This window comes from Lepeophtheirus salmonis, chromosome 14, assembly GCF_016086655.4.
Source record: "Lepeophtheirus salmonis chromosome 14, UVic_Lsal_1.4, whole genome shotgun sequence".
In the NCBI taxonomy this organism is placed as follows: Eukaryota; Metazoa; Arthropoda; class Copepoda; order Siphonostomatoida; family Caligidae; genus Lepeophtheirus; species Lepeophtheirus salmonis.
In genome coordinates this window covers 34,521,889-34,532,542 of record NC_052144.2, presented here as the reverse complement: position 1 = coordinate 34,532,542, position 10,654 = coordinate 34,521,889, and the positions used below count along the sequence as shown (strand labels likewise).

The following is a 10,654-nucleotide window of genomic DNA, read 5'->3' as shown; positions in this document are numbered from 1 at the left end:
TTTAAATAGCTCTGCTTATACTTATAGGCAGCTTTAGCGGTTCTGGTTTTTCCATTTCCCTTCTAATATCCAATATATAAATATATTTAATTTATTTTCAACATGAACTTAAGTTTGTTGATGCTATTGCAATATAAAACCAGGATAACGATTTAGTTTCATGGAGGGTGGGTCTTCGTTCATCGCAGATAGACAATTCATTAATATCTTCATTTATTTTTCCTTTATTTTTGTTGTAAACCATATTCTAACCACAAAAATGGTGGAATAAGAATTTTGAATATGGAGCTAATGCAAGATCGTGTGCCGTATCCTATTGCCCTTTTCATTCTTTGGTTTAAAAAAACTAGCAAGTCCTCAGCTATTTAGAGCTGAGGCCTTCAAATCAAACAAAGATTTACTTTTTATAAAGAACCACCACAAGGACATTAACTTCCCTTTTCAACTCAGGTGTACAAGTGTCTATTATACCAATTAAGTAAGCCCCTCATATATCCAAAAAATAAAATCTACCCTCTCTGGTTGCGTTTGGAGGTCAGAAAATCATTCCAGTCGGATTTTTTTTCGATGGAAATATTTTTGGAGGGGACTAAATATTTTGGGTGACGATTTCCTTGGAGAGACTTTGGATTGATTAAAAAGATAAACGTTTGTTTCCCACATGCAAAGCATCTCTCTCTCTCTTCCACTCGGATCTTATAAGAAAAAGAAAATATTATGAATAAAATTCATGCATTCAAAATGGCCGATACTATTTCTTCGATATCAAAACTAAATTTAAAACTGGACAGAGCTCGCTTACACGATAGGGTTTATGAGCGCTTTGAATCCATTGATCAGGCACTGATATTTCATAATCTTAAACTTTCGGATTCAGATGTACTTTTCACTGGATTTTGTGCCAAAGTTAATTTAGACTTATAAATTAGAATGTGGTTAGCATTTTAGTCTGTTAAAATGTACATGCATTAGTGATCATATTTACTTCAATTTTTCAGATACAGGAATAAGGAACTTTCATTTCAGCTACTGAAAAACATCATTTACAATAATCATATTAATGAGTGTGATATTTTATTGAATATACTGGACTATTTGAATTCTTGTACTACTTGCTATTTTATTTCTGAAAATTGAACTGAAACCAATGTTGAAGATGAAATAGAATCAGTTATTAAGCGTATCAAAAACATCAATCCTCATTTCACAACTATCCCTCCTTCTAAAAGATTCTTCACAGAGGAGGTAAACCACATGGATGTATGCTTCGTCTATATTATGGAAAAGTTTTTCAAGGGATTTATACAGAGTGCTCCATAAAAAGCCTTTACTTTGATTCATAAGTCAACAATCGCTGCACTTAGACATTATGGAGAAAGAAATCGTAAAATAGATTGGCTTGTCACGACGGACTTATTGGAAGTATTTTGGACGTGGTGGATGATTTTAAATACACGATCTCCACGAATTGGAAGTAACCAAGAGAAATTAATGGAAAAAACCAATTATCATGGACTGCTCTCAGCTTCACTTTTTAAACGATTTCTCATGTTGGCCTGATGAATGGGAAAGACTCAGAGATTAAGTAACAAGTCTCACCAATGATATGTTTCTAGCAGCTAAACAAACATCAACTAGACTATATATGATGTCTCAAAATTTACTGGATGAGGTCGATATCAACCATTTTTGATGGACTTAACCTTACTCACTTGCTGTTATGTTTTTCAAACTTTTTCAAATTTACAAATAAACGGGCAATATTTAATCAAATAAAGGATTTTTTAACATTATCCTTATCCTTCAAGCATTGCCAAAGTAGAATGTGAGGAGAATCATACTTTTAAGTATGCAAAATTTTCAATTATATGGCAAAAAATACTTCCCTGAGGTAAATAATAAAAATCATTAAAAAAAGAAAATAATTGGATATCAATATAATAAATCAAAAGAGTTAAAAAAATCTTAACAGCGAGTAAGCAGGAAGAGAGTAAGCAGGAAGACTTTATTATCAGAATATCTTCAATGCTTTAAATAATTTGTATTGTTTGTTAATGTTTAAACGCAATAAAAAAATAATTTGTTCTAATAAAAAGTATATTTCGAATCTGAAGCAAAAAGTTTATTTTTTTGATTAAGTAAATATAATCTACAGCAAGGGTAGGCAATTAGTATAGGATGAGTAATAATAAAATCAAGTCCAAGTGTAGTGCTCATGCTACTAGGTAAAAGATAAGTTCTCTTAGCACATAATTTAGGCAGTCTTAATCCGGGATAAGTTTTAACCTCAAGTCCGAGTGGAATCCTCATAGTGCTAGGTCAAAGATAAGTTCTCGTAGCACACAATTGATGAAGAGTTATCGTAGTATCGAAATTTCCAAACACGATAATGATCTTGGATCTTATCGATTTCTTATCAAATATTTAAAAGAAATGTCGTAATCCTCATCATCAATCCTTAATGCCCTTCATCTTCCTAAATTATGAAACTGTATGCGTAGTATGGAAATTACTATTTTTTATTCCAACGAGGGATTAAATAAACTTAAATCAAATAATTTGGTATTAGCCACAACCAATGGATTCTAAAAAAAATAATTGCATTTAAACTTCTAACTTAATAAAAACAATTGTAAGGTAAATACTATGTAGATTAATTGAAATGTATTTGAGAATACAAAAATATTTTTAAAAGAACCATATGGATATTAACATAAAAAAGACTAGTATTTAGATTTATATAAATTATATTAAGATAAATTCTTTATAGATGTTGACTGTTGTTGTCATTCTTTCCTCAGCTTCATGAGAATGAGTAATTCATGAATTGACTATATTCATATTATCTTAAAAGATCCTGATCTAAAAGGATGATGGCTCTTCGCTATTTTGGTGAGTCAGTCCTTGCTCACTAAAAAAATAGATTCCGAGGATTGAACTTAATTGATATTAGCATCGAAATGAGGAGAGGTAGTCCATACTCATCTAGAAACTCTTTCCGGAGAAAAAAAAAAGATATTTTCTTGTTGCCTAACCTTGTAATAGTAACATTGACTAATAGATGGATTAGTTGCAATTGATTTAAATCCAAATTGTAATTCAAGGACTACTAGTGAGAACTGAGAAGGGCTTCATACGTTTTTTAATTCTTGAAAAGAGTAGATTCTTGAAATTAACTTCTTGGGTTGTCCAACTCATTTTTGGAAGAACCATTTTGAGTCAAAAATACTTTTTATTTAATTATCACTTAATAAAATCCCTTTCATAAGTCTTAAGTAATAATAATGACTAATAAAATGAAAGTACTTTTGTCAACAGGCGACTGAAATTTGTCTGAAGTCTTTCTATAGTTAGTTGCTTGGATAATCATAATTATTGTACAATGTGGTTTATTATTTTTCCGCAATGGGGCGCTACTCACTGGTGATGTGTTTACAAACGAATATAAGTAAACAACGCACATGCCCTATTACTATGATGAAATAACATAAGATCGAAAGACCACGTGTCTAACATTTGTCATACTTTTATGGGAAAAAAGTATTCATTAGATTTAAGTAGTCTAACACATACCTATATACAAAATCAGGGCATTGAAATTCATAAATCATAGTTTTTTTGTGAAGTTATTTAATTCCAATTTCAAGCCTACAACAGGACTCTTTTTAAGTATAAGTATACTTTTGACTATTTCAATCTAATAAATAGGTGTTTTTCATAAAAATATGGTAAATGGTTGACAAATGGCATTATAAATATAAACTATGTAATAGTTGTTATTTCTCAGTTCTTTCACCCCTTTTCAGTGGATGCACTTGAACCTTCGCTTACAGTTTCTAATATTATATGTAATAATCACATTAAATAATTGCGGTTAAGCACCCCCTCCCCTCCCCCTCTAAATACACTCACTATAGGATCTTGAATTCTAAGTTATATTATTATGAATTTAAAAAAAATAATAATTGTTTTATAAACTTCAAATAACATGCTAACATAAGATAAATGTTTAGATGAGAAGTCCATCTTTTATTTTTGTGAAGAAATTGTCAATTTGAAATTTGAATTAAAATTGCAGAATCTTTTTTGCACAAATTTTTGCAAAAAGAGTAGTAATTAGCAAATATTGGCATGTAAAGAGAAACACAAGCCGACCAATATTTTTTCCGAACTTGCACAAAAAAATTATGGAGAATAATGTCGTTGAAAAAATAACCCTCGATAACTGGTTCATTATTGCAAAAATTATTTAATAAAATCTTCCGAAAATTAAAAATACAATGATATATTATTAGAAAATGACAGATATTCCAGTTAAACATCAATTTTTATGTGTCAAATTTATATGCAAACGAATCTCCAGACAAATTTCTACAATTTTATTTTATTTATGAATCCAATATTTCATTGAAAGCTCATTTTTTTACACTTAAAAGAAACGAAATTGCAATTTTCACAGATTTCTTTTATTATTAATGCAATCTTCCCTTCCAATTTTTATTAGTAGTTTTAAAAATATTGCTTGGCAGAAAAAACGAAGGAGGAGGAAGATTCAAAAATGTTTATTTTTTATATATATACATGTAGAATTTTACACGCAAGATAGATGCGGAGACCCGTCTTAAAGGTTAAAATGACGTAAGAATAGTTGTACATGCGTTTTTACATTTCCAAATGTTCTTGGCTCTGTTCTTCTTCTGTTGAGTTTACCTTTGTTGTACAAGTCAAAATAATACTAAATCACTATGATACAACAAAGTTAGAAAACCCACACTATCATTTCATATTTTTTTCATAAAGTAGAAGATAATGTGGTATGGTCGTTATTCTCTTTTTCTATTTTCTCTTCTATTTTATCATTCCATATCTTTAGTGAGTATTTAGAACATTGGATTTACTTTCAAAACTACTTTATTGAGAAAATATTTGTATAGGATTCTTTGGAAAAATGCAATCAAAATAAGGATACAAAAGTTGGAAAAAGTGAGTATTCTTTTGTAAAATATGGTTCCGTTTAAAGTATAATACATATATCTAATAGTTAAATGTAAGTGTGTGTTTTTATTTTTTTTCAAATGTAAGTATATGTATGTACATTCATACAAAAATGAAAATGAATAAATAAATATTTCATAAGCAGAGTTAAGAATATAAATCATACTAGTGAAAATGTAAAGTTTTCTAGTACCAACCACATTTATCTTGAGATAATGTTAAAATAATTTTGAAAAAAAAGACGAAATGTCTATATGTTAAATATGTTTTAAAAGATTTTTATATTGTAACGAATCAAAAAATGTTCCCTTAAAATGTGCGAATTCTTAATAAGGAAAATTTCAATCTTTGTTTTAGAAATATTTTTTTGGGGTTAAAGCTAGAAATTGTTGAAAATATATGAGCATCGTGATGAAATTTTTTCATGGCTTTTTTATGTGGCGACATTATAAGAATCATTCTTTAATAAATAGTTCTTAACACTTTTCAATCAATTCTTGTAGACCCATTGGCAAGTCTCTTTAGACAAGATCAAGAAAGAGAAGCGTATCTATTGGAGCAAGTGGGCTTTAATTTCCAATCAGCCATTGACGGTAAACGACTCAAAAGCAGATTTTATCGAGCTGTAGCCTCACCTTTACAAACCTATTGCCAGGTGTCTAGCCTTTTCGGGGGAAAATGGCTTGGAAACTGTGGAGCACTGGATGGCTCCAAATACATTTGTATGGACAAATTTCTACCAGCAGTCGATAACGGGACTTGTCTTGTATATTCCTTTGGTATTGGAGATGATTGGAGCTTTGAGGACTTATTAGCAGAATCAAATTGCAAGGTCCATGCTTATGATCCCACTATTGAGTCCCCTTCTAAGCGATCAAAAAATATATATTTTTATAAGATTGGACTTGCAGTCAAGAGCGGGAAATCTGTCATAAAAAATAATTTAAAGGTAAAATCCTAAAAGTTTAGTCAAAATCTTGTTTATAGTTTATTATATATTCTTTCCTTTTTTTTCTTATAGAACAATGCTGAATTAAAAACAAAGAATAAGTCATTAAAGGACATACTCTCTTCCAACAATGACTTGAGTACCATCATTACTTACATGAAAGTTGATGTTGAAGGATCAGAATTAAAGGCTTTTCCAACATGGGTGTCCTCAGGAATATTAAAAAATGTCCAACAACTGGGAATTGAGTTTCATTTAGGATTGGCCACGTTAGAAACTGATGGAAAAGTTATATCTCATATCCTAGAACTTTTGAAATCTATACAGGAGCTACATAAACAAGGCTTCCGATTAGTTTCATACAGTCCTAACGAGTGTGTTGGAAAGACTCAAGATAAGGAACAAAGATATTATGCGTATTTTGATGTTGTATTTGTCAATTTAAATGTTTAAATCTTTTTGCTCTATCATTTGATTAAATTTTGTTTTTGAAGTAATATATTTAACATGTTCTTATTACATTCATTTATGAAATTTTAACATCAGTCTAATATCCTTTCACTTTGTGCAATAATATTTTTTTATCATTTCATATCTTTACATTATAAATTGTTACATACGTTTGCTCAAAAATATTTTTAAGCATTATCCTTAGTTGCTTTACATGGCTAATTAAATGTTTGAGTACATCATCTACATAGTCCAACTTTTTTTAAAGAACTATTAATGAACATTTTTACGAAATGTTACGTTCTTCCTATCTCATTGCGTGAACTTCATGGATTTCCCAAACTAAAACTTTGAAATTCAACTACAGCGAAATGAAACTTTAGACTTTTTTAATGTAATAAAAACTGGTAGAGCAATACAAACGAATAGTAATTGTCCAATTAATTTCTTTATCAGACCACGAACAAATGAGATGGAGGTCAAAAGAAATCGTGAGTCAGCGATTCTTGACGTAGGAATACACTATGTGGATATCTCTGGTATAATATCCTACTCCAAGGGTGCCATTAGCAAGATTAAAAAGCTAATGGACGACAACACCTTGAGAGGTAGCTTGGAAGCCATAAGGCAAAAACTCAAAAGTGGTATGAAGACAACTTGGCGAATTTCTGTTCCTGGTGAATCTGTGATCCATCCTCACCAAACTTCAACCCTCTTCACTATAGAGTATGATGTGCCATCCAGAGAATGTAAATACCATAAGGAAGGCTGTTCGAGAAAACGTGGGATAACATGTCGGAGGAATACGCGAAAAAGATCTGCAATGCCTCCAAGTATGCGATCGACGCTATGGTAGAGGCCAAGAATGGGGACTTTGAGATTTAATTTCTTATCAAGTAGGATAAATATATAAAGTCTCAATGTCTTTATAATTCTACTTTTTGAGAATCGTAATAAAGTTGTTGTGGGCAAAATTAGCACTCAAACAATGAGAAACACTGAACTTACCTCCAAATCGTATTAAGTAAGTATCAGGACTTTTGAAATGGAATTTAATGATTTTTCAGACACATTGCCTAAGGCAGTGGTAGGTGAACAGCTGTAAATTATCCAAAATGGGTAATTGTAAATTTTTTGGTAGTAATGGAAGACTGCAGTGTTAGTGTCATGAAGGAACCAGTCACAAGGTCCCTGACCAAACTTACTCGAAAGTTATGTGACTACTTTCTAGAGTCTGATTCATATAGTATTAGCTGGGTTATAAATCCCTTCAAATATGAACTAGCTGATTTGCTTGACCAGCTATAAGGATTGGCAGAAGAACTTATTGACCTTCGTTTCCACAGTGAAAGAAGTATTGAATTTGAGACCAATGATGAGCTCTTAAGCTTTTAGATGTCAAAACCTGAAGAGGGTTATGAAACTGCATATTTAGAAATGACTAAAATGTTGCTACCCGTTGGAGCCACCAACAATAACATACAAGGTTTTTCCCCCTTGTAAAACTCAAAACTAAATGCAGAAACCGGTTGGATCCTAAAAACAGCATCTCAGTAGCAGTGAAATCAAAAATCCCTTGATATTGAGACAGTTGTATCAAAAGATGATACAGTATCCTTTTTCCAAGGCCAGAGAGCTGATATACCTTACATATAAAATATTCAAATTTTCAATATTTTTTTAATTAGATTTATTTGTGTACCATTCTAATGCCAGAAAAGATAAACACGTTTCCCCATGATAGTGGATTCAATAACATTTTCTTATGTTGTTTTTGTAGGAGTTCGAAATATATCAATTAAACTAATGACGATGTTATCCAAGTTGCAAGATTTCCTCTCCAGATGGTATGGTTAGAGGTAAGCAAAAACATTAATACATAAATGTCCAACTTGTGAATCTTTACTCCGGTTTGATAGTCTTGTTGACCTTGTTTCTACTAATTTTTCCTTATAAACCGAAGAAAAATAATGAGAGACTACAATAACTGGACGCTTAAGGACCTTTGTTCTTAATTAAAGCGTCGAAATACTCATACTTCAGGCTGGAAACATGAGCTTATACATTTACTGCAATCTTTCGATAGAAACTGTAATTTCAGTTCGTTATCCTGTGGCTACTGTGGATCCCATCCCTATTTTCCCTGACATTGCTATATTCAGGACAGTTACTGAAGCCAGTTTAAGTGAATAACAGAACAATAGAAGACTTGAGCTTCAACAAAACCTTAAGCCCATCCAACTCTACGATCTTTTTCACAGGTTTCGTAACAGCTGAGATGAAGAAAGCAATAAATTTTGAATAAAATTAGTCATTGATGCAAATGTTGAGATTCAAAATAGCTCTGAATCATTGGTTAGGGTCTTAATGGAAAGGAAGAGACTGGATGAGGCATGATTATGTGTCTGTGTCTGAACAGTACATTTTTGACCAATCGCATCCTCTTCCATATGCTCTTCCTTTGAATCACGAACATCAATCTCAACTTCAATGACATTGTCCTCAAAAGTATGTCACTTTAAGATCATCTTGAGTGGTGTTGACTTCTTTTGGTTTTTAACAATTTTTATACCTCTCTTCACGGTATGATGGCTCTGTTGATCTTCTTTAGGAAAAAATCGATGGTACTACTTTTTTTTAAAAGCATTTACGAAGCCTAGGAACGTCAGTATCCTATCCTCCTGGAAGATCCTTATCTTCTTTCTTCAAAAATGTTCGTGACGTACTATTGAATGAAAATAAGGAGCCCAAAGATTATTGGCCTTGTTTTTGATACAATTTATTGCAACCCTCCATTTCACATGTAAAGTGGGTTCATTGGGGAACCTGAAGCCTCCTACGCCTTTACATCCAGGTACACTAGAATAATTCACCATTGTTATTCACTGGTAATTCCATAGTTTGAGTTGTTTTAACTTTCAAAGATAAAATTGAGTAAAAGTCTTGAATGTTTACCTCTAAGCTCTTTAAATTTAAAGCTCACGCAACCTACAACAATGCCTTATTGTGCTTGTCTGTAAATTAAAGATAAACATAGTAACTATTTTACTTATGTTTATAAATGTGTCATCTACAGAGGTTTTTTTATGTAATAATTATATGAAATAAACAAATAAGCATCACACAATTAGTTCTGGGTAAATTAATTTTACTATAAGTTCTTTTATCCATATCTAAAGTTGAAACAAACATGAACTCAAACGAGTGAAAATTTTTGTTTCGTTGACAATCTTAGAAGAAATATTTATTTTTCAATCCTGCTATCGTTATATATTATAAGCATAAGGTAGTCACGTGCGTGTTTGCTCATGAGGGACAAAAAATAACACAAAGTATTTGTTGGGGAGTTATAGATGATCAATATTGGAGTATTTACTACCTATGTCCTTACAAGATATTGAATGAGATTTTTGTTTATTTCCTTCCTTGTCCTCTCATAGCTGCTTAAAGTTAATATAATGGTACTTGATAAAGGCTGAAGCACAATAAACTGCTCAATGATGGAAAGAACTGGGCAGTCAACAAAAGCACAGACACTATTATTAAAAATTCGTAGACAGTCTTTGTAAGGACTTGAAAACTTTAACAGCTATGCTGTTACCAAGAATTGAGTCATAAATTTCCTTCCATCATTTATCTTTAAAGAGTGTACAATTTTCTTTTTCCAGGAATTATCAGGGTTGAGAACGAGTATTTCCTTAGCCTCTTTGGAAAGAGAAATTATGTTGACCAATTTTAGGCACCAAGGAGTTAGTGGAGCATGATATACATATTCATCATATATTTATCGAGAACTATAAAGAAGAGGCAATTAAAGGATATATTCTGTTCGGTGTTTCCTCTCGAAGGACTGAATTTTCTCAAGAAAAAAAAAAGGAAATAAACGCTTCTCTTAGTAATAATAAGTCATTAATAGCATACTGTATGCTGGGTGGTTGGTCTTAATGATATAATATCAATACTTATAGCCGCTGCATTACACGCTACATTTTCTTTTAAGATATAAACTTCGATGGGGCTATGTGGAATCATGCATCCAATTTAATAAAATACTTCTCACAGATGTCCGTACGAAATAAAAAGAATCTTCAGTTAATTATTCGTCAATATAAAAGTAGATTACTGGATGTTTTCCTTTAGAGGGTGTTTTATGCTATTCTGTATTATTTTGGTAAAATTTTGTTGTTTTTGTCTTTATTTTTTCAATAAGCATTGTACTTAATTTTGTAGGATTTCAAGCACAATTTTTACAAGTTTTTT

General features: G+C 31.3%; 2 protein-coding genes across 3 annotated transcripts in view; one reads left to right on the top strand and one right to left on the bottom strand.

Moving 5' to 3' along the window:
- The window catches only part of Mfe2 (peroxisomal Multifunctional enzyme type 2), a 94,906-nt gene that overhangs the window by 68,807 nt on the left and 15,445 nt on the right, over positions 1-10,654 (bottom strand). The gene's annotated exons all lie outside the window — the stretch shown is intronic.
- LOC121129873 (probable methyltransferase-like protein 24) lies at positions 4,698-6,445 on the top strand. Its single transcript, XM_040725583.2, has 4 exons — positions 4,698-4,872; positions 4,935-4,983; positions 5,499-5,944; positions 6,017-6,445. The coding sequence occupies exons 1-4, from the start codon at positions 4,810-4,812 to the stop codon at positions 6,395-6,397; spliced, it is 939 nt and encodes a 312-aa protein (XP_040581517.1). The 5' UTR covers positions 4,698-4,809; the 3' UTR covers positions 6,398-6,445.

Bases quoted from the DNA above. Each gene is read 5' to 3' on its own strand.
- LOC121129873 (XM_040725583.2), top strand. From the start codon at position 4,810: ATGTGGTATGGTCGTTATTCTCTTTTTCTATTTTCTCTTCTATTTTAT. The intron at 4,873-4,934 runs GTGAGTATTTAG...ATATTTGTATAG, and splicing joins TTTATCATTCCATATCTTTA to GATTCTTTGGAAAAATGCAA. The intron at 4,984-5,498 runs GTGAGTATTCTT...CAATTCTTGTAG, and splicing joins GGATACAAAAGTTGGAAAAA to ACCCATTGGCAAGTCTCTTT.